The sequence below is a fragment of the Asparagus officinalis genome, chromosome 9 (assembly GCF_001876935.1).
Source record: "Asparagus officinalis chromosome 9, Aspof.V1, whole genome shotgun sequence".
Taxonomy (NCBI): Eukaryota; Viridiplantae; Streptophyta; class Magnoliopsida; order Asparagales; family Asparagaceae; genus Asparagus; species Asparagus officinalis.
Window position 1 is genome coordinate 45,507,491 of NC_033802.1, and position 25,258 is coordinate 45,532,748.

The 25,258-nt window shown below is 35.7% G+C and overlaps 1 protein-coding gene across 2 annotated transcripts in view; it reads right to left on the reverse strand.

Annotated features, from left to right (window-relative positions):
- Positions 313-25,258, reverse strand: part of LOC109824492 (chloroplast sensor kinase, chloroplastic-like) — a 29,224-nt gene continuing 4,278 nt past the window's right edge. The window contains exons 4-6 of one of the 2 annotated variants that reach the window (XM_020391102.1): positions 18,701-18,927; positions 1,954-2,140; positions 313-870 (exon numbers count right to left, since the gene is read on the reverse strand). In XM_020391102.1, the coding sequence (XP_020246691.1) occupies positions 652-870; positions 1,954-2,140; positions 18,701-18,927 (633 nt within the window). In that variant the 3' untranslated portion in view covers positions 313-651. Of the gene's footprint in view, positions 871-1,953; positions 2,228-18,700; positions 18,928-25,258 lie in introns of both variants that reach the window. The other variant, XM_020391101.1, reaches the window with a different exon arrangement.

Sequence of the window (25,258 nt, forward strand, 5' to 3'; positions counted from 1 at the left end):
CTCAACCCACCTTTTGGTAATTCCTTGACCAAAGAGTGCTCGCACGGCAACTCGTATCATCTAATCTTAATTTTGAGCAACAACCTACAGGCAACCACACCAAAGATCAGAGGATTGATGAAAAGGAAGGAGATAGATATTAGTATATCTTTCCTCTTTCTATTTAATCTTTACATAAATGCATAAATATAGAGCAGAGGAAACAACTAGCATTAAGAACCCATTCACTAAATGACCAATTTAAGCGCACTTAGAATCCACCCATTCAACGGGAAGGACCCACCAATTACTAACAGTTATGATAACAAGATGTAATCCCAAATCAACTTGCTTTTTCACATTCATCAAACCAAGCAACATTGTGTTAATTCTAGATTATAGCTATCTACATAATCAAGTTGGACGACCATATTATCATATTGATATTCGACCCCAAACTATAAAATACATTAAGATTGCTTAGCATAAGCAGGCCATAATAAACAACAATAAACTCCACGTTAATTCAAAGGTGAATGCAGGACTAATGGCAGATCACCAACATATCCATTCCCAACATATAGATTTATGGGAAAGAAGAATGATACTACACTATACACAAGAACTGTATAGAAACTATGCTTCCACAACAGATACTATTGAGTTGTCATTTTAGTGGTTTGAAGGCAACCAGAGTTCTATACGAGTTCCCCTAGCACCCAACATTACATCTGGAGTACGAGGAGAGATGACACGGACAACACAACCGTAGTTCTCAAGGACCTCACGGGCAACGGCCACTCCTGCAACAAAGTTCCAGGTCACGTTGTCCTCCACCTTACCATCTGACAATAGGTTCTCCCTAAAGGGTGTCAGTGAACGCATCTGTGTCTGAAAAAAACATGTAAGGAAGCAGTAAATTTGACATCATAATCCAAATATGGTTATTTTGTGAAAAGTGAATTATATTACCAAACACAATGGTACATGAGCAGAGACATCATAATCTGACATCATAATCCAAATATGGTTATTTTGTGAAACAGTTTGCATGAGCTATGGCCTTCATGGAGGTTATTTTGTGTCCCCCCAAAAAAAGATAGATAGCACTGGGATGTTTACTGTAGTGCTTTGGTCTGGACCGGTGTGGTGCGAAAGAAATTCTCATATATTCACTAAAAAAAAATAAACATGCTTTACAATTATAGGCAAATTAACCATGTTTCTATGTTTTCATTAAGGAATACTACTATCATGGATCGTAATAAGCGATATTTCAGCAAAAAGACTCGTTGACACATGCTTTATAATCTTATTCTGTTTTTTATGTCTATTTGATTTAAATTTCTCTTTCTATTTAATGACTTTAAGGACCATAGGATTTGGATTTTAGTTTTCTTTTTTACTTAGGACTTTAAACTCTACAAGATTTGAAGTTTAGTGTAACAACATTTCCGTTTGTTCGATTTGAACTTTAGTTTAGAGACATTCCAGACCATTTGATTTGATCTTTTAATAGGAATAGGATTTGGTTTTTAATAGGATTTTATTTTAATTTGGATAGGATAGGCCTTATTTTTTTAAACGCCTCTTATGGAATTTTTTAAACTCAACATGAAGGTGTAGCAACTCATCGCCCATGTTCTACTTTATTAACATACAGACTAACCCCGTATGGTGTAACTTTTCCTTTAGTTCTTAAGACACCTCAGGTAAGAACCTTATGAGAATGTTCTTGGCAAATTTATCGGGATGCATCTTCATCATGAGAGCCATGGAGTTTGTGTGCTAATAAATAAATTAGAGGCGATAAATAGCTACACCCTCGTAGTAGAGGGATGCATCTTCAAATAACCCTGCTTAAGTAGAAATGGGTTATAAATTGTTCTTTATGACACCATGTAATCATATAAATCACTAGTAATGTAATACCATGGCTGTAAAAATTAATGGATAGAAAAAATTGTATTTCACCATGTAGTGCATATCAGGCCCATTATCATCAATGGCAATGAAAGTGCCTCCAGCCGGTGCTGAAGTGGCATATATTTCAACTCTTCCACCAATCTGGGTACGGAGTAGAGCACCTTCAATAAGATTACTAAGAGCCTGGCGAAGAGCAGATTCTTCAACAGCAACATGCAACGGGTGGCTAACTTCACTGAGTACAAGAAAGCGTTGTTGTTTAGTAGCAAGAGGTACTGCAGCCCCAACCAAATCCTTTAATACCTCAGACATAATGCATGGTCTGCCTAACAAATAAACAAGAGGATATTATATTTATCTGGAAGAAAAAGCTAAAGCATAGTACAAAAGAAACGAACAAAAAATAATTATGTTACAAACTTGAAATCAGATAATTAAATATCATAAGACATGAAAACATGTTGGCGTACATATTCCCAGAGTTCAATTAAGGATATAAACCTGGATTAGATAGTGAACAGGACCATATTAACTTATCCTTGAGCACACAAACATGATGATGAAGAAATTAAATTGTACATCGTTTAAAGAAACACGTGAATTAAGAATACTTCAAACACGGCAACCTTTAGGTATCTCTCTAGTTGAAAACTGTACATCACAAATGAGGCTGAATCAACAGAAACCTGCAAATTCCTGTTAAAGTATTTCAGATGTCTGCTAAGTAGTAGGTACATATTTCTAGCAAATTCCTACATGATTCGATAAAGGAAAACTCCTTAAATACCCCTTGAAAGGTTCATTGTAAATTAAACTATAGTAAAACTAATGAGAGTTGTATATTGTAAAAGAGAGGTAGAGAGAAGAAAAGAGAGAAATCTACAATTTTGAAAGATCTTTTGATGAGACTAAAAAGAAGGTTTCCCGTGAAATCTTTAGAGATCACAACAAAAGATTGTATCTTTATAATCTCTGATATAAAAGACGACTCAAATCTATCCCGTGGACATAAGCGATTGCAGAACCACATAAATCCTATGTTTGGCTCTTGATATATTTTTTGTTAGTTGTTTAATGCTTCCTCTTTTATTCAAACTAGATGTTTCTCCGAGTTTCCCCATCACCCGGTGATCGATTAATCTACAAAGACTAAGGAGATCTACTCAAACGTTTCGGTGACATTTTTGGAGACTACACTGCCACATAGATCGTCATTTAATGCACAATGATCAGTGTCAGGTTGCAGGTGGCGTGCGCCAACAAGTTTCTATGTAGCAAAAGGAATCAAAGTTCCTCCAGGGTAAGAAAAGGTAAATTTGATGATTCTATTTCTATAACTGTTCGTCGTCATTGCAAGAAACCTAACTACTTCCAAAAAGAATGCTCTCAAAACAAAAAGGAGCAAAAGGAAAGGAGCAAGAGCTTCAAAACTACTTGGGACTTCTTGAATGGAGATAAAAGCTCAGAGATCAGCTTGAGTGATGACGAGAAAAGGCGCATCTAGCTGAGACCAAAATCTAGACTTTCTGATAGTTTTGAAGACAAGAACTTTGATGATGAGCTATACCCTTCATATGATGAGTTATATGATAAGTATAGTGAAATGTTGGGTCAACTTAAAATTTGCTGAAAAATTCATTTTAGAGTTGAATGCTCCTAGCAAGGCAAGTTCAAACACTTCATCACTGCTTAAAGTGTTTCATATACAAGGATATGAATAGTGAGTTACTGAAAAATTGAATGCTTTGAAAATTAAAAGTGATGACTTAGTTGGTTAGTTAACCACTCTTCCATGCAAATTGTCCAATGAGCAAAAGAAGTTTGAAACATATATCTAAAAATGAATTTCTCAAGTCCAAAGTTTTTGACTTAAGAGACAGATCGTGAAATTTTTGCATTAGGCTTAAGAGGCTTCAACATGGTCCTTTCTAGTCAACAATTTGCCAAAGTAAAGACTGGACTTGAGTATTCATATTCAAACAAGAGGTTTAAACCCTCCTTTGCAAAAGGGAACAATTTGTCTTTCTATGCTCCTACCTCCAACGCATCTACTATTTAATTATTGTGTGGTAGAATAGGGCATCTCTTTATGTCACGTCCATGGACTAAAATTGTCAAGCAAATTTGAGTATCTAAAGAAACTATTTTTTAACTAGGCTAGGCCTTTCTGGATACCCAGGTTACGCATTCCTTCTTTAATATAGGTGCACCGGCGGGCTCAGAAGCAAGGCAACACTTGGTATTTTGATTATAGATAGTCCCAACACACGAGGGAAACAAAGAATTATTTTTTAGCCTAACCAAGAAGAAAATGATGGAAATGTGACATTTGGCAATAATGAAAAAGGTAAAATTGTGGGAGTTAGTGAGATAGGTAACAATTCCTATGAACTCCTTAATGTTTTATATGTTGAATGCTTAGGACATAATCTCATATCCATCAGTCAATTATGCGACAAAGGTATGTCTATTTTACTTGAACCTAAGATTTGCAAAATTATCAATTCTAAAATAGGTTCAATTGTATTTATTGGTAATAAAGATGCTATTGTTTATACCCTAAAGTTTGTTGATATTAATCCTAAAGGTGTAAAATATCTGGTTGTAGGGACAGATGCAGATTTGTGGCATAGGAGACTTTGACAAGCAAGCATGGACCTATTGCAAAAGTTCTCCAGAAAGGATTTGGTAAGAAGTTTTCCACCCAACAAATACAAGAATGATAAGGTATACGATGCTTGCATGAAAGGTAAATTTGTCAGAGCTTATCACAAAAGCAAGAACCAAATAACTACCACTAACCCTTTGCAAATCCTTCACTTAGATATTTTTGGACCGATAAGTATGCAGGTAATAAGTATTGTTTAGTTATGGTTGATGATTACTCTAGATTCACATGTATTATATTTCAAGCCAACAAGAATGATTGCTTTAAAATTTTTAAAATGTGTTCAAACTATGTTAAAAATAAAAAAGACCTCCCTATTCAAACCTTAAGGTTGGATCATAGTGGAGATATTTGAAAATTATGTGTTTGAAATCTTTTGTTTTGAAAAAGATATTTCACATAAGTTTTCTTCTCCTCAAATATCTCAACAAAAAGGGGGTGGTCGAAAGAAAGAACCACAAATTATAAGAAATGATTAGAACTATGCTTAAGGAATATAAATTTCCTAAGCACTTTTACGCTGAGGTAGTGAATACATCATGTCATGTGATGAATAGAGTATATCTTAGACCTATGCTAAACATAGAGAAATAGAAAAAGGCCAAGGTTTAATTCATCTAACCCTAACCGATCTTAGATATAGGTTAGGAGGATATTACAAAATAGGTATGAGATAAAATCATATCCAATGATATCTCAATAATATCTCATAATATATTCTTTAACACTCCTCAAGCTGGAGCATGTATATCATACATGTCCAGCTTGTTACAAATAAAGTACACACTCTAATCTATGACGATACTTCAAAAAACTCAAAGTAGTCTTGATCTTCTTATCTTTTACTTGGATGTCTTCAAATCAACTGATCCCCTCTAGGGCTTCTTACCTTTCACTTGGATCTTCTTATCTTTCACTTGGATGTTTTCAAATCAGCCGATCCCCTCTTGGGCTCCACCAATCGAATGATCCTTTTCAGGATCCAATCACAAATGATCCTTTTCAGAATCCAATAACAAATGATCCTTCCTTGAAGGATTCAACAATAAATAATATCTTTCAGGACCCAATAATAAATTATCCTTTCTCGAAGGATCCAACAATAAATGATCTATTTTTTTAAAATCTGACAAACAAATGATCCAAGAGGTGGAGTCGACTTTGGGCTCGAGCAAAGATCAATGAGGTTAACAAAGCACATGTCAATGAGGGTAGATGAGAGCGAAGTCGGCTCTGATCAAAGTGGACGGCGAACAGTGATCCACGATTGACCAGTAATCCGCTTATATGAACAATGTCAGTGCATGGATGAACAGCAGCTTATTTGCGGCACATAGAAGGATGAACAGTAATTCGATAGCCGCCGAGGGAAAGCACGAAGTTTTCTGCGAAAACCTTGTCGACGGCTTGATGTAGACGATGAACAAAGAGGTCTCACTAGGATCAAGAGGATGACTCTAAAACCATGTAGAGAAATAAAAAAAGGCCAAGATGTTATTCATCTAATACTAACCTCTCTTAAATAGAGGTTAAGAGGATATTTCAAAATAAGTATGAGCTAAAATCATATCCAATGATATCCCAACAATATCTCAAAATATATTCCTTAACACTAAATTAAACTTCTTTTGAGCTTTATCATAAAAAACCCCTAAGTATTGTGCATCTTCGTGTTTTTGTTGCAAGTGTTATCTTTTGAGCATGAAAGGCTCCTTAGGCAAATTTGATTCTAAAGCTATTGAGTGTATATTTTTTGCATACCCTTTTTATAGTAAGGCTTATATAGAGTACAACAAAATAACAAACCTATTATAAGAGTCATTCCATGTGAAATTTAATGAAACTCACTTTCGACTTGTTTCTATTGACAGGACTAATGATTAATCCCTTGTAATGACCCATCTGAAAAGGTTGCTTTAGAGAAGACCACACATGAGGAGGTCATATGTACACCTGTGAATTACCGTCACGACATTCTGAGATCAATAAGAGTTTCTGTTAGGAATTAAACAATTAATTTCTATTAATTGGAAACTTATCCTAAATAACTATCGCGAATCATTCTTTATCATTCAAAACCACATACTTTGGCTTAACTTTAATTAGGCCTAAGTGCTGAGCAATCTTGCGCAGTGCACGTCTCATGTGGTATGCAATTATTCTTTGTGCTCTCTTCATTTTGTCAAGCTAATCTGAGGTAGGTTGTCCAACTCCAAGTTCTTGCACAGCATCTCAAATAAATCTAAGATGGATTTGTATTCAATCCAATCAATAAGCTCCCACACCTAATTCAACTATGACCGAGCCCGAGCTACAATATATATATGTACTAGTGTTATACTCGTGCCATGCTGCGGGAATTTTTTTATTTTAAAATATTCAATGTAATTTTTTTATTTTATCTTAATAGAAAAAATAATTTAGTTAAAATGGAGAGAAGTTATGCATGCAATGCATACATATACATTTAATAGAATTACTATTATTGTTGAAACTTTTATAGTATCTATGCTGGTCTCATTTAATAAAAGAGTAATAAACATCTAGGTCCATACCTTTCTTCAGACCTGTGATGTTAGACTTCAGATGCTTATTAAGAAATCGAAAGGTCAAGAGCTTAAATTCAAGAGGTCTAATTAAAATTAAATTGAAATGTACTAATTAGGTAGGAGACACTGAAAGGGAAAATTAATATTTAGGCTCCTAGAAATGTGTCACGTACAATCAAGGTCTTAATTTAGTAGTATTTATATAGATATATAGATTGAAGCTTAGTGGTCAAATGTCTAAAATTATGCAAATTAGCACAAGAATTAGATGATGAGTATGTAATAAATAATGCAATATAATTAGTTTTAACCCTTGCAATGCTCAGATTTATTCATTTATTATTTTCAAAATACTCAAAAATCAAAATTTTTAAAATTTTATATACAAAAAATTGAATTATTATACTTGAGTTATTATAAATTTTAAGTTAAATTATTATACTCATACCATCCGTGGCATGAATAATTTCAACAAATTTGAATGACTTAGATTCAAGGAAAAGAAATTCACACCTCTAATTGCTCTATTCTTGCAAAATTATTCTAGGAGAACATAAAAAAATTAATTTTTGTTGAAAAATTAAACTGTCTACATTAGTCATGAGAAAGGTAAAGAGTCAAAACAGAACCACATGGAGCAAAAGATCAAAAGCAAAGACAATAATTGTCCAAATAATTTCTCATAATTATTACTGTTCATTTGTCCTCATGAAGTCGAAGCATCAATGCATAAGGGAATAACGAAGCAATTAGAGGGGATTTAATTAGAGAAGAAGGTTTTCAAACTATGATTTAAGGAGTTAATTACACATTGAATGGAAAATTGATATTTCCATAACAACTCTTACAATGCAAAAGAAAAAAATGAAAAATAGAAATAATTGTCCAATTCTAGAGTATATATTGATGGATTATATTAGGATATGAATGGGCAAATCTCTAAAATTTGACACGTGGCAAATTCTCTAAAATTTTGACATGTGGCATTTGAGGGTATTGTTATAGTATATTAGATAGATATGAGCTATAATATAAACTCTAAGCTCTTTTGTTTTCCTGTTTCCGCCGTTCGACTTTTGCTTCTGCTTCTTTCTTTTCTGCATCCCTGTACCAAAATTGAGAGACAGATGAGGAGAGAAAGTGAAGAGAGAGAAGGGATAGAGAGGGAGAAATTTGAAGGGGTTTGTCTTCCTATTCGGCTTATACATATGAATATCAATGGCAATGACAACCATAGAGAAAGTTGGATCTTAGCCAAGGAGAAGACCATGTAGCTTTGTTCGAGGAAACATACAGCAAATCTACATCAGTAGATCCTAAGGCAAGTACCGCAACTTGCTTTCAATTCCTCAATTCTGATTACGCACATACGAGTCACGATTTATTTTATTATTCTGATTCCATCTTAAAGACCCTAGGAATCTATCTTACTAATTTATTTTGTGTCCTAAAATATATCTGTGAATAAGAATGACAAGTTCCTTAGCTCGATCCCTCATGAACACGTTAAATCAATCAACCCGACAAAATATGCACAAAATATGCACAAACCCTAGTTTCTAGTCACGATCTTCAGACTTGGTAACATGGTTTAGGAAGTCCCACATAGCCCCCTAAACGTATCCGAAGGCATGCGAGGAAACTAGAGAAAGTACAGCAAAGAAACGATGTTGTTGGAGATTGAGCTGCAGTAGCACTGCAGGCTCCCGAAGGCGTCTAACAAGGCGGCAAACATCCATAGATATTTCCAAACGTTTGGTTTCATGTAGAAAAAACCCAGTTTTTGATAAAATGTTTAGAGACGTCTAAACCAGTCGTCCAGACGTCTGGTTCAACCTTTAGACATCTAATGGGTTGTTTTCAGACGTCTCTGGACTTAGTTCAGACTGATGATTAATGTCATATATCATTGTATATCTTTCAGAGTTGATCCAATTACTTGGCTTTTGTCCATAGTAGGGTGAAGGGTTCTCTTCAGACCAATTCTATATCTTTTAAGGCACGCCCTTCCCTTGACACCTCAATAGTATTTTTTAGTTGTCTTTTAAGACCTCCATACTTTCCTCTTAGGGATTAACCTACCCTTTTGCTTACCGAATATGTAACAAACTCTTGGAAGGTATTAATCATTCAAAAACCTCATTATAGAGTTAACTTATGATAAAAGCTTATAAATTCTTCTATCTAACTAAATGAAGTGTGTTGAGTTATATTGGATCTTACACATTAATTTAACCTAATATAACTGGTTGAGCTAAGCCTTTTTGGAATGAGGTAGAGTCTTTTATTTAGCGTAACCCTTTTTCGGTATGTTGGATGATCTTACTTACAAATCCCCTCGTTCACTCAACTGTGTTGTTTAGCAACCAACCTTGGTTGTTTCATACCTAATATTTAATAAGTGTTCAATTATGCCCATCGAGACATGCCACTCACTATTAACGAGAGTTTGTATTTTTTTATGCACTTTTATTATTGTCCTTGTAATTAGAGTGTATCACCTATATGCCGGTTACAAATGATATGCATTCAACTCTCAATGGACTAGTGATGACCTAGGATACTTGGTGTATGATGTGTTAAATATGGTGCAGACAAGCCATGACCATGGTTGGTTATATTGGCTTACGAAGTCATCAAAGTATTACAAGCCATGACCATGGTTGGTTATATTGGCTTACGAAGTCATCAAAGTATTCACTAGAGCTACTAGTTCTAGCTTGAGATTTTGTTTGATAACCCTTTGTACATATAGACAAGTTTAGTAGTTTGCTCCTTGACTACGAGGTATTTGATCTCCTATGTTAAGACTAACTTAACGCCAAACCGATGGATAGCTACCGACCGCGATGGCAAGGATAATTGTACTTAACTAGTTGTATAGATTAGCTTCGGAGGACAGGGATTTAGTGCATAACGTTATATGTACATAGAAACTAATTTAAATAACCATGGGATGGGAGTTAAGTATCGAGGTATTTCACAGCTTAAGGTGATGCAAATGGGTGCATGGATGCTCTAAAGTGCACTGCCCAGTATTATTTTCATTATTATTTTCCACCTTAAGTGTGTTGTTTACTACTCTAGCTTAACTAAATAAGAACATAACTAAAGTTAATCTTTTAAAATGATATTTGCTATACAGATGTAGTTTACATTGTATCCTGCTTGGTTATTATGATGTCATGTGATGACATCACAGTAGTGTAGTTGACACTTCCTTGAGTTAATATACTGGTTATTTTCTTCACATCATCATGATCTTATATTTTATTATACACTTTTTGGTATAAACAATGACAGTGCTTTAAGATTTTAGTACGTCGGCAAAATAGTGAGACCATTTGATATTCTATAAAGTATATAAAACCCATCATGTCCACTATGCATTATTAGTATGTATTCCTACTTATTTTACTGTCTCCTACCATTATTTTATCACTCTACCAATTCATTTGAGCTTTATTATCTCTTTGTTAATCATTATATTTTTTAGCTATCTTCATTTGTTTATTTTGATTTATCGCGAAATATTGCCATTCACAAATCCGTCCATTGGATTTATATTTTGGAGTGGTACCTGCTAAAACCACTCTGACAGTTTGCCTTTGATTCTCATTCCAGGTAGTTGATGTGAACTAGATTGTGAGCATGTGATCAGTGAGAACATGATATAGTCAGGTATGGGTTTATTGCTGATTTTAAATATTGGTTTCCTTTTTCCTAAAATTAACTTTTTTCTATTGATTTTTTTAATGAAAGTATTAAAATAAGTAGAAATAAACGTAGGCTTAACATACTATTTCAATGGAGTCATCATCGTAGTGGTGTGTGTCGGCCTAATTATGGAACGAAATTGGAAAGGATCCCAGACTTACAGATGGTTGAGGCTTCCGAAAAACCATACTTGAGACTTGGTGATTGGGAAGTCAGACCTTCCTTGCATTCCTTAATCTGTATGTTTTAAATAAATCCTTCAAGGCTCAAGGCAACCTTGTAGCATTGGGCAAATAATATAATGTGATAAGAAGTTAAGCTACACTTGTTACTAAAGGCAATAATCTGATAAATTGCATTGATTTTGATGAGACCATTGCACCGGTTGCTAGACTTAAAGATTAGAATTTTGCTTGCATTTTTCTGTTTCAAAGGCTTCAAGCTATCAAATGGATGTAAAGAGTGTTTTTCTACATGGTTACCTTAAGGAAGAAGTTTATGTAGAGCAACCCCATGACTTCATTGATCACGATTTTTCAAATCATGTTTTCAAACTTAATACAGCTTTATGGTCTTAAAAGCAAGCACATCGTCCTTGGTATGATCATCTAAACTCAAATCTTTCAAAACATGCATTTACAAAGGGGTTTGCAAAAAATACCTTGTTTACTCATACATCTGAAAATGACATCCTTGTTAGGTCTCATGTTTATGAGCATATTGTCTAATCTGGTTTTGATGATTAACAAACAATTCCTAACATCGTTTTTATCGAGTGTTTGTATTTACTTGTTAGATATTCTACACAAAGATTCTAAGTTGGAGGTTGGATGAACTCGCACTTTCACGATGATATTCAAAGGAGGTTGGTGAAAATCGGAATGAAACCATCGCAATTCAAGACAAGATTAATCATCGCTTCATCCACAACCAAGTCGAGCAAATTAAAGATCATTTGCCTTGGGCATAATAGTCTAGGTTTATACTTTATGTGTTTATACTTAGAGCTCAAAATTCATACACACACACAATTATTTTGATTTATCGCCGTTTTCGGTTATAGACTTAATGACACTATTTTATATCGTTTTTTAAGTCTATTAATCTATTTGTAAGTATGTCAAAACGTGCCTAAAATGATTTTATCAAAATTAAGTTTTAACGTTTTCGTATTTTTGAACGGCTTGCAAAATAAATGAGTTTGCATAAATGAGAAATGCAATTTGAGAAATTATTTTTCTAACATGTTCTTTTTCATGTGTATAAATATTTTCCAAAGTTTTAACATTTTTAGAGTTGATTTACTATGTTAAATCGATTTTAAAAAATCAAGTGTTTAGTAGTTTTCAGAATTTGGAATATCTGTTTTTAAAACAGTGAGTTTTCACAAATGTGAAGTGATATTTCAGCTTTTCTAACATGTTTATCTTTATGTGTAGAAACATTGTCCCAAATTTTACTATTTTTGGAGTTGATTTGATATTTTAAATTGAATTTAAAAAATCAGCTCTGCAAAATTTTCAGAATTTGTCGTGCATGTTATCAGTCGACCAACACCCTTTCATCAGTCGACCGATACTCTTTCATTAGTCGACCGATAAGGTGCAACCAGGCGACCAATCAGAGCTCTTTCAGCCATCTGCATTTTCAATTCATCAGTCGACCAATCCATGGTTATTAGTCGACCGATAACGGTTATTTTAGACTGTAACTGCTAGTTTTTAGCTGATTCTTTTTGTGAGGCTACATATAAGCCTCATAACTCATTTGTTTCACTTATGGAAGTTTAGAAAAGTTTTTGCAAGTGTGTTTAAGAGTTTTCAAGAGAAAATCAAGTGTGTTTTTTGTTTGAAGGAGTTCTACAAAGAGAAGGCTTTCAACTTCGTTTTTTGAGTAGTTCAACCTCAAATCTTTATTTACATCTCTTTGTCTTCTTTGGAGAAGTTTTCTAAACTTATTTTCTAGCTTAATCTTCATTTTGATCTATATATATATATATATATATATATATATATATATACAAGCTAGATTTACTTGAGTTTAATTTCGTTTTTACTCATTGTTATTCACACACAACCATTTGAGCTTAAGTATTTCACATATAGTATATTTGGGTTGTGGGTGTGATTCATTGAGTGTGAGCTTACAATTTTGTTATCATCTTTGTTGGAGAACAAAACATTTATTTAAGCTTATTATTGTTGAAAACACGTTGTAATACACAAGGACACTTAGAAGGGTGGTTGGGAGAAGAACGGTATCAATTCCAAAAGGAGTGGCTTTGGTGTAAAAGTCTAGTGAGAGGTAGTAATTCTAAACACTTGAGGAAGGTGACACGGATCGTCCAACTCTTAAAGTGTATTGTGTGGTTGTTAACGTATGAGTTGTAAATGTTTTCGATAAACATTGAAAATTGGATTGTGTAGTTGTGTTGATTGATAGTGGAGAATCTCCTCGAGGTGAGAAGCGGAGACGTAGATCGAGGGTTAACCGAACTCCGTAAACATATCCTTGTGTTTGTGATTGTTTTTGCGCACTATTATTGTCTCATTGTTTATATCGCCTATTATTTATTATTTATCCTTGCACATAATTTTACTGGATATCATATTTGCTAGGATATTAGTTGAATAAGTTTTTATTTGGCATCAAAATCGAATTAGATTAGCAAATACCCTATTCACCCCCCTCCTAGGGTACTTTCAATCCTTATTGTACAAGCCTATATTGATGATATCATTTTTGGAGCTACTAATAAGCATCTTTGTCATAAGTTTGAGAAGTTAATGCAAGACAGGTTTGAGATGAGCAATGATGGTTGAGTTGAAGTACTTTTTAGGATTTCAAGTCACGCAAACAAAAGATGGTATGTTCATCTCACAAGAAAAATACGTCAAAGACCTATTAAAGAAGTTTGGCATGGATAACTTAAAGGCAGCGACAACCCCGACGAGCCCGTCGACTAAGGCAACAAAAGATGAAACCAATATCTCAAAACCAATATCTCAATCGATAAAAAGAAATATAAAGGTATGATCGGTAGCCTTTTTTATCTAACAACTTTGTGTCATGATATTATGTTTTCTCTGTTTTTCTGCTAGAATACAGGCTAATTCGAAAGAATCGTATTTGAAAGCTGTAAACGAATATTCCATTATCTTATTAGAGCGCAAAAATTCAACTTATGGTTTCTAATTTGTAATTCATTTGAATTAGTTGGATACTGGGATAGTGACTATGTTGATAGTCATATAGATAGCAAAAGCAATAGTCGTATAGGACACTTGTTAGAGCAACAAAACTGTGTAGCATTATCAACTACTGAGGTCAAGTACATAGCTCTAGGTACTTGTGCACAAGCTCTTTGGATGACTTTTGACATTAGAAGACTTTGGCCTTACCATTAGGAAAGTCCTGTCTACCACACCTTGTTATCACATCTAAGTAGGACTTTGCTATAGGTTAAGGTCGAAGTCTTCAAATGAAAAAATTAAAAAAAGTGTAAAAGAGAAAATCTAATTACTTTGCTTCTTGCGTGCCTACATTTTTTATGAAACTTGGCATAATCATGATTAATAGCACAGAGATGATTAATTTCTTACCTAGTCCTATTTTTCAAAACCCTACTATACATAATGCTAATTGATCTCAATGCATGTTTATGATAGTCACTTCATAATACCGCCACATACACTTCGCGTGTGACCTTTGTCAAGATTTTTGTTTGGAAATTAATAATGTGTTTTAAAGTCACAAACTATGTGTTTAGGTGTGTAATTCAGTCACATGAGTCTTTAAGTCAAAATAGGAACACATCCACTGACACTATAAAAGAATAACAAAAATGTTAAATGAATTCGGTTGAGTGCAATAAAACAGGCCAATGAGTGCACACTCATCTAAATCCACAAAAAGGAGTGGCATAAAAGAGGCCAATGGGCGATGACTCGTGGATTTGTTAGTCATGTATTTTCAAGCGTATCCATTCAATACTAGACGATTTATATTTAGAGATGGTGTCTCTTTAACCCACCAAGCACTATTGACTCTCCTTGTAAGTTCAATTCGGCAAAGTGTACGAGTCTATATCTTTGAAAGTTGAGATTAGTTCTATTTTCATCTTTCTCTCATGTGATTAATTGCAATGCTCAGTGCATATATAGATTGTTGGTCTTAATCTCACTATATGATACACTCTATTACCGTGATACAGATCTTTCAAACACATACATGGCAAGTCATGATGGGATTCATATAGGCATTCAATATCAACTCGCCTACTTTACTTTGAATATCGAATTTTTCTGAACTTATTTTCTCTCTATTCTATTTTAACTGAATTATTCCATATTTTTCATCTTAATGTGGTTATTATAGAAGTTTGATCTTTTGATGACAACGAAAGGGGAAGATTGATTGAAATCATCTTGAATCTTTGTTGTCTTTGTATAGAGGGAGTTTTTTTTCGAGAAGGGGAAAAGAAAAGTTAAATTTTCTGATTTGAGCAGAATTTGTGAAATGTTTTTCAAAAAGAATTTGTGAAATGTTTCTGTTTTGATATACATGAACTTTGTGGAAGGGGAGCTCGTTGTTAAACTACTAGGGGGAGCTCGTTGTTAAACTACATCTCATGTTTCATGTGTGCTTAGTTGTAAAGAATTCATTCTTAATTATACATTTGCTGGCCATGAAAATGAGTGTGCTTGATTTAATTACTATTTCAAAACTTTTATACTTGACTTCAATTTATAAGTTTGTTATTATCAAAGGGGAAGATTGTTGGCACTATAGTCACAAAATAGACTCAATTTGATCAATAACGAACATTCATAAGTGTTTAACAAGTTTCGAAGTTGTGTTGTGCATGTTAGAAGTGTATATAGTGCTCGATGCATGTTTTCAGACAGCTAAAGCAATGCAGCAGACATCTGGAATCTAGCCCAGACATGTGGTTGTAGACTATTGAAAATCACTTGACAGATATTTGATTTTGAGGAAATATTACAGAGCTGGATGAAACTTCAAACCAGATGTTTGGATATGGACCAAACATATGGATATCTAGGGCAGACGGCTAAACTTGTCACGACAGAAAACAATTTCAAAACAGTTCACAGAGGTTTGTAGATCAAGATGATACATTTGGCTTTATTTCCGGACTAGAGTAGATCAAGATGATACGTCTGACCTGTTTTCCGAACGTCTGGTCAACGGGTTTAAACAGATTCATTTAGTTTTTTAGATGCAATCTGAGTCGCTCATCAAGGTACTTATATAAGCTATTCTGGGGCTTATTTTCCATTAGAAATCAAGAGAATATCAAGAGAGAATTGCAGAGATTCAGAGCTTTGAGAGAAAAGGGATAATCTCCTAGGATTTGAAGTGTTCTTGATTGCAAGTCGTCAGCATTGCCTCCCGGATTTTGTGCATGTCCTTAGAGCTTTCTACATCACCGTATCTGATTCTTTCGTGAAGTGCAACTAACCCTAGATTAATCATCGACGTCGTTCTTCAGAATCCACAATCTAATCATGTGAAGAATGGGTTTTAATTCAAAAGGGCTGTGAGATTTTTTAATTTGAACTTAAAAGATATTTATTTTGTAAACACTCTTATTTTACGATCGTGTGGTCAGAGTTTTTTATGGCGCACTTAAGCTAGGGTTAATTAAGGAGTTAGGGCTCCTAACAGAGAGCCAAGGCTACACCTGTGTGAGATTGTTTGGGATAAGTAGATTAGGGTTAGTCTAAAGTGTGGTCTTGTATTACCTACTGGATTGGGCTTGTAATCCAGAAAAACTCTCATATAGTGTGTGAGCCCCTCCTGACAAGGAGGAAGAGTTGACGTAGTATTTATCCAAACACTATAAAAATCTCGTGTGCTTGTGGTTGTGGTTGCTTGTTCTTTACATTATTTATTTTTCACTGCATAATTCTGTTAATTGTTATTACTTCTCGAAAAAAATTTACAACCCTATTCAACCCCATCTAGATACTAACACTTCTACCACCTCATCATTCCACAATAGTCATAACAAACGCATCTTTACCGTCAATCTCTAAGGGAGCGTTTGGCAACCGTGGTGTTTTTATCGTTTCTATTTATTTTTTTAATAAAAATAAAGAAACGTGTTTGGCAACCAGGGTGTTTTTTTGACTTGTCTCTTTACAAAATCTAAAAATTAAACACTTGTCTCAAAACACCAAAAACGTGTTTTGAGATTTCGTTTTTTCATGTAAGTCGTTGCCTGCCGCTATATAAATGGTCAAACTAGTTTGACCAAAATGATGTTTTCAAAGCACATTTGAAAAAGAAACACCATGACATGGTGGTTTTTTACAAAAAAACACATTGATTACCAAACATACACTAAACAATTGTGACAAAATTCAACTTCGGCCTCCGTTCCCTTTTCTAAGCAACTTTTCCTCCATCTATATATATAAAGATGACTCTTATTTCCATTCTTAATCCTCTTGTTTCAATTCCTTAACAAAATCCGCTTTTTTCTCAAACAAAAAAGATTTATGTCTTCTGTGGATGAGACAGTGATGCAATTGCGACACGGTGGAGGCCCAGGATAAGGAGATGGGGGCAAGCGCTTATGTCCACCTCCTGTTTTCTGCTAAATTTCTCAGTTTGATCATGTATGGCCTTTCAAGGACCCTAATGCATTAGTCATTATTGCTCCAAAGATGATTATTGGTTTATATGTCACTGATTCTTAACTTTGCATTTGATTGTGTTCTTAATGATTAATGTTAAGGAGTGCAACACGAAGTATATGGAATATGTAGCTTTAAAGAAACTAAAAGAAAAAACACCCAAGCCTAAATTGGGCATGTAATTTTCATTCACATCAGAATTGGCCTTCCTTGAGTTTTGTTCATGAGTAAGTCAATTGAGTGGCTACATTACATATTGAATCACAATTAACCAAAGATTCCAAGTACAAGTTGTAGAGTTTGATGCTATGACCAGACAGCTACATTGCATATTGAATCACAATTAACCAAAGATTCCAAGTACAAGTTGTAGGGTTTGATGCTATGACCAGTACAAGTTGTAGAGTTTGATGCTATGACCAGACAGCTACATTGCATATTGAATCACAATTAACCAAAGATTCCAAGTACAAGTTGTAGGGTTTGATGTTATGACCAGACAGGATACAAGGGACCCTGTCTAGTGCAGATCATATGATGTGGGTTCTAGACTCAAAATCTTATCATGCACGTCTACGTAAGGGCCACCAAAATTTTGGAGGAGAAAAAAAAGCCTACAATATGATAGGAGAAACGATCACATTTTCTACAAAGCTCCATCCTTGTATCAACCAACAAAATTGCATCAAAGCTAAGGTGATGGTTAGATTCATTCCCTCTAACAATCTGTTTCAGTGTGCCCTCCTGAATTAGTGCTTGATATTTAGATTTTATTTATTTATATATTTATTTATTTTATTTTTATTTTTTTTTTATGGGTAGAACCAGAGTTTGTATGGATGTGGGATCAAAAGATTTGAAAATTTTGGCTATGGATGAGTACATGAGTTTGGGAGGAAGGTGGGTTTGTTGAGATTTCAGGCCCAGGAAAGCAGCTCATTTCAAGGATTGTCTCCATTTATTTCTGACTGGTTTTTTTTATGCATTGCATATCAGCAGTATTTTGGCTGAAAAGTAATCGACATATTTTGCCCAGTATCTATTTGGCACTAAAGAGAACTCTTCACAATAAAAGACTCCTCAAATTTATTCGACATAACTTTTACACTAGATGAGTCACACTGTTAAGAGCTGAACTTTTTAAACCTTTTAAAAGGGAAAACCTATCGCAGAGATCAAATCATGCAAAAGATTACCTGATACCATGCTTCTGAATAGGTGCAAGCAAAAGTGGTGGCATAGGTATCTCGACGTTCTTTCTTTTAGAGCCTAGAGGAAGTAAAGCATCCATCTTTTGTGCAATATCTTCTTCAGGTTCTCTAACATGATAGTCAGATAAAAAAGGCTTGAATGATTCTTGATGATTATATGTTGGATCATGCATCCTCCTCAGCATATCTTCATTATACTGGACAATATTGTCCTGCATAGCATCCATGTAATATACAGGCATCATCATTAGAAAAGAAAAGTAGGATGTTGACAGTAAATAAATTTTATAAACAAAACTGCAGTGTATGTAGCAATGTGAAGATATGGCTTTCCGTCGGGTTAGTCTGATGGCTGCACAAAATACATCTTGCCTTGAACTCTTGCTACCAATGTTTTGGGGTAATTAACTCCCATTTTGTACAATTACCGTAACAAGAAACCAGGGACTTTTTATAGTTGAAATGTCCCTAGCTAGATTACAGAAAGAAGAGTGATTTATAAGTTCTCAGTGTCATACCTGTTTGAGTAAAAGTTTAAATCCTATTTGGTGAAGAATGGAAACATAGTGATCTGCTGAGAATGATTATTTGAACAAAGTAGGAAAAAAAACAAATATTGAAATTGAACTCTTAATTTGAGGAAAAAAAAGATACACTTGATGGGCCTCACAGCTAGGCACTTCACATGCCTTACACTAGCTGCAATGCACATGCAGGGTTTCTCCAAAACATTTTTCTCTCATCCATAAAATGAAAAAATACAACCCCTTTTATGGGAATAAAACAAAATTTAATCTCAACTAATAGATAAAATAAAATAGCATATCCCAACAAAATAATAAATTCAATCCTAACTAAACAACAAACTCAATCCTAATTAAAGATCTCAACTAAAAGAAAAATTAAATGTCTTTAAAAATAATAAAATCCCAACTAAAGTCTTCATCAAATCTTCTGCCAGATTTGCATCACTATTCAAGATAGTACTTAATCCTGCCTACTATTGCTTACAGAAGGATGCTTAAGGATGACAACAAAGAAATAATATTGCCACTAATTCTTTTGCTAAATGTCTTACTTCTTATCTTGTATCAGCTTATAATTTGTTCAAACGCCCAATACCTCAAATTATAGTTAGTACCTTTTATCTTTGATATTGACATGCGCTCCACCAGAAACGCCAGAATAGTAAGCATTTATTCTAGAGTTATTTCTCCCTTCGTTGAATTGTGTCTCTCAGGTTCCAAATTCCTCTCCCTTGATTGTCAAAAGTCTCGAGCCAAGTTTTGAGTATTTAATTTGCAACTTACTTCCCATGAGTCCACACATCAGATTACACTCTCATTAGATTATACACCCCATTCTTGGAGTATGTTCTTTTCTTATCAGTGCATAGGTCCATACGTTAGAGGATGAGCCTATTGAGATCTACATTCTATCAAATCCTAGGTTTTATGCAATTGATACTTGAAAAGTAACTACAAAACATGAAGCTTTGCATAACTTAAAAATGCAAAACAGTAATGAAAGTAACCAAATTTGTTAATTACATCATTAGATTTGAAGTTATCTTATCTGGTGTGCTTAACTACTATTAGAAGAAGAGAGTATTAGTTTAGTCTCACATTGCTTGTGAGACTAACTTGTAACTAATCCATCTCTACAAACAAAGTATAGAGTGAGGGGATAACTCTCCAATAATCTCTTTTCTCTCCAAACTTTAACATGGTATCAGAGCCTCCTAAACCCTAACCCTAACTCCCGCCGCCACTTGTTTTAACCCTAACCCTAATTCCTAAACCCTAGCCGCCGCCTCTCTTCTCTCTCGAAACCCTAGTCGTCTCCTCTCCCCCTCCTCCCCCCCCCCCCGCCGCCACTTGCTTTGTTCGTTGCCACTTGCTTCCTTAACAACTTGGATATCTTATCTTGCTCGGTGTTTTCTCGAGTTCAAACTTCGATTTGATCTTAAGAAGAGTGTTTATCTTACATTGCTAAGATATTCACTTCAGTTCTTGTTTCCACAATCGAAACATCAACGTCAAACCTCCTTCATGTCCGACTCGGATCGTTGAATCGGTGGTCCACGGAGGAAACTCCAGATCCAGATCCACTTCACCGATCCGATCTTCCTCGACAACTCCCGCCCACCATTGATGATCGTCGCTGACATGTCCCTTTGTTTTCAGATCTGACTTACATCTGCGAATTGTTCTCCAAAAAAAATTCGGGTTCTTGAATTTTAACCTTCGGGTTTCATGTTAACCTTCAGACTCTTGCATTTTAACCTTCGGGTTCATGTATGATAACCTTCGGGTTCTTGCATTGTTAACCTCCGGGCTCTTGGACTTGTTCTTATGGAGGGTATCGTCTTGATCTCTACTCGTCTGTTTCATGATGACCGGATCTGAGGAACTCAATAATTCTGAGTTAAACGGTCCAGATGAAAGTTTCAGAGATATTTTCTAGTAGAATCACTAATCGAAAACTTGATGGAATTAACTATTTCCAGTGGAAGTGTGTTATTGAAATCTATGTGGCAGGGCGAGGCAAAACTGGTTATTTATTGACGGACCCTCCTACTCCGACACCGGAGTATTGGACATTAGATGATAGTGTCCTCTTACATCAGATTCTTAATACTATGGAGCCTAAAATTCAGGATTTAGTCCGTCATTGTATGACAATGAAGGAACTTTGGTGTTTCTTACAAGATCTCTATGGGGATAGCAGTAATGTTAATCGAGCATATGAGGCTATTCAAGAGCTGTTTCGTAAAAAACAGGATGGTTAACCCATGGATGATTATTATAGTGAGTTCAATCGTCTGGCTGAGAAATTTCATCATATTTTTCCTATTACTGGGATGTAAAACAGATGCAAAACCAATAAAACAAACTTATGGTACTCACCTACTTGGTACCCTAGATTCCATTTACTCCTCTGCTCGACCATAAATCATGGGAAGTTCCCCCATTGGTGCTCTGGCGAGACTTATCACTTTTTGAAGAACATTATCTCTGCACAGCCACTTACATCCACCGCGGATCGCTCTGCGCTTGCCACTCAGAGTTGGCAGTCTTATGCTATGATTCACGGATACGGATACGGGGCACATATATGACACGGACACGGACACGGACACGGATACGGGATACGATAAAATCTAAAAAAATAGGATACGGGGATACAACGAGGAATTTTTTTTCAAATTATTATTATATATAGAAAATTTTAAGCTCTTTTTTCTAATTATACTAATTAATAAGTTATTGCTCACTGACTTTGTTTTTCTTTTTACAGATTATACTTGAGAGTTAAGTAGCAACGAGCAAGGATGAAGAATCAATTACAAACAGACCTATTGTAGTTTTATGTTTGCAAAAACACCCAAAGTTAATTTTTTGACGCTCAAGATCGGTAAAAAGGTTTACATTTGCTTCAGACCCTTCAGAAGAAATAACTTTAATGATTGAAGCCCAATACATGGTTATGCTATCCAATTAAACTTTGGACGATACATGGTTAACATTTGCATAAAACCCTCCAGAAGAATTAATTCACCTAGACCTCATCCTCTTTAATAAAAACGAAAAGTCATTTTCAAAAAAAGTTAAAGTCTTTTCTATAAAAAAAAGCTTAAGTCTTTTCAAAATAAAATAAGTGAAGAGGGAGAGAGACAGAGATTGAGAGAGATTTGGAGAGAGACGGAGAGATTGAGACGGAGAGAGACGGTTCTATAAAAAAAAGTTTTAAGTCTTTTCAAAATAAAATAAGTGAAGAGGGAGAGAGACAGAGATTGAGAGAGATTTAGAGAGAGACGGAGATATTGAGAGACGGAGAGATTGAGAGAGACGGAGATATTGAGAGAGAGAGAGAGAAAGAGAATCAGAGAGAGAGAGAACGAGACTCAGAGAAAGAGAAGACGAGAGATCGAGAGAGAGACGAAGAGATCAGATCGAGAGAGAGACGAAGAAGACGAGATCCAGTTAGAAGATCTTACCTAGCAGACGAGGCGACGAGATCGACGAGATGGGCGACGAGATCCGAGACGACGAGGAGATCGATGGATGAGGACGACGACGAGATCTGAGAGAAGAGATCTGACGGAAGACGAGGTGACGAGATGAGAAGACAAGGACGAGCGGCGTCGGTCTGAGGTAAGTGAATATTAGGGTTTAGTTTTGGTCTTTTGGGTTTGGGTTTGGGTTTCGGGTTACGGGTTGTCTTTAGTGATTTTTTCAGCTTCGGCGAATCCAAGCCGTGTCCTCGCTGCAATTGACCGTGTCCCCCTTGGTTTGACCTTTGAACCGTGTCAAACACGGATTGACCGTGTCCAACACGTGTCTTGCACGAATCCGTGTTTGATTCGAGTCGAACACGGATTCGTGGCTTCCAGGGACGAATCCGTGCTTCATAGGTCTTATGGACGAGGGGGTCATACTAGTGGTGCTGGAAGAGATAGAGATAACTTTGAAGGGAGAGGAGGTTACCACACTAGTCGTTCTAGGGACCGAGCTGGTCAACGAGGTGACCGTAGAGGTCCATCTCAAGGCAGACATACTAATAGCAATCACTCAGTGAAGACTTGTAACTACTGTCACCAACCAGGACATCTCAAATATAATTATCCTGAATTGAAAAAGAAGAAGGCTAATGGTGCTTACATGGCTGCTCAGGACAACTTCACCTCATCTGATAGTGAAAGTCAACTACATTCAGTCTTTCAGGATACGGAGCTGCAGTGTCAATTTCAACAATTTTAATTATTCCTGCAGTATCAAAGTTCACAACCATCATCTTCCTCTTTATCCACTACTCTCAAAAGTGTAGGTATCTCTTTATCTTTACTTACATCATCTTCGTCTCATACTTGGATTATAGATACAGATGCCACTGATCATATAATTGGGAATCAAGGTATCTTGTCCTCTTTCTCTCTTACATCTAATTCAGTTATATTAGCCGATGGTTCACGTACACCTGTTCAGGATATCGACAACACCAATCCTACACCTAGTCTCCTCCTTTCCTCCATATTCTATCTTCCTAATTTTTCCTATAACCTTTTATCTGTTAGTAAGATTACTAAATTACTAAACTGTACTGTGACATTCTTCCCCACACATTGTGTCTTTCAGGACCTGGTCACGAGGAAAACGATTGGGACAGGGCATGAGCATAATGTGGCTGAATTTGATAGAGGAGGAAGAAGAGGAGCAGAGGAGTCTGGGAAGGGAGAACTAAAGAACAGATGAAGCTAAAGAGAAGAATAAGATGATAAGTAAACAATAATTCACATACCTTCCATCCTCTCCATTACAACCACTATATATAACTACACTAATTATCTCTACCCACTAACATCACTCCTCTCTACAACTACCTACTAGTTCCACTCCTCTCTACAACTATCCACTAACACCACTCGTCTATCTACAACTATCCACTAACACCACTTTTCTCTCTACTACTACCTACTTATCCATGTTGTGAATATTGGTTGCACGTATCATTCCCCCCCCCCCCCAAGGATCCTTGTCCGCAAGGATAGTGAAAGGAAATTGCTTTTTGACTCTCTGGTTCTTGTTGAACAATGTTATCGTCATCGATCATGAATAGTTATGGACGTTTACAATGATGATCCGGAATGAACTTCTCATCACAATAGTAACATAACCCCTTCTCTCGACGGTCTCGCGCCTCTTGGTTAGTGATTTGACGGAATGTTGTTGTAATAGTTTTTGAACTTGCATTCACATTCTGAGCTGGTGGAGGACCTAATACCTCATCTGTTGGGTTAGGGGTGGTCGCCTTTGATGTCACAAAATTTGGTTGGGAGCGAAATGGTTGGCTCGGTTGCTTGTGTAACCGATTTCGTTCCTCGATTAGTCGAGCGACTCCTATTGCATCTGCCAAGGTCTTGGGTTGCTTAATTTTTACATCAAGGCGAATGTCATGACAAAGCACTGCAATAAAACAACCAATGAGAAAATTTTTAGGTAGGCTATCAACGCGATGAGAAAGCTTTTCAAAAGCTTCCTGATAAGCTACAACAGTTGAGTCTTGTTTAAGCCGAGTTAGGGCTTCCGACGGGTCTTCGTAGTCTGTTGGACCAAAACGGAGAAGGACAGCTTTGATGAATTCATCCTATGTAAGTGGTCCGCGAAATTTCGTCAACCACTTGTGCCATTACAGGGCGATGCCTTCTAAATGGAAGGAGGCCAGTTGAACTTGTTGGTCTGGTGCAATGTTCTTGAAGTCGAAGTATTGTTCTGCCTTGTAAATCCAGCCCATTGGGTCGTCTCCGTTAAATTTTGGGAAGGACAGCTTGAGGTGTTGATGAGGGTGATCATTGATAGTGTTAGAACGAGAAGTATGTGGGTGTGAGGATTCAGCATAGTGTTTTGACTATGGGAGGCTCGAAGAGCTTGAAGCTTAGTTAATACTTCCTGTAAGGTTGCATTCACCTAATCGAAACTAATCTTGTGTCGTGCTAAGATTTCATTGACATCGTTGCGGAATTCTACATTTGTTTTGTTGCGA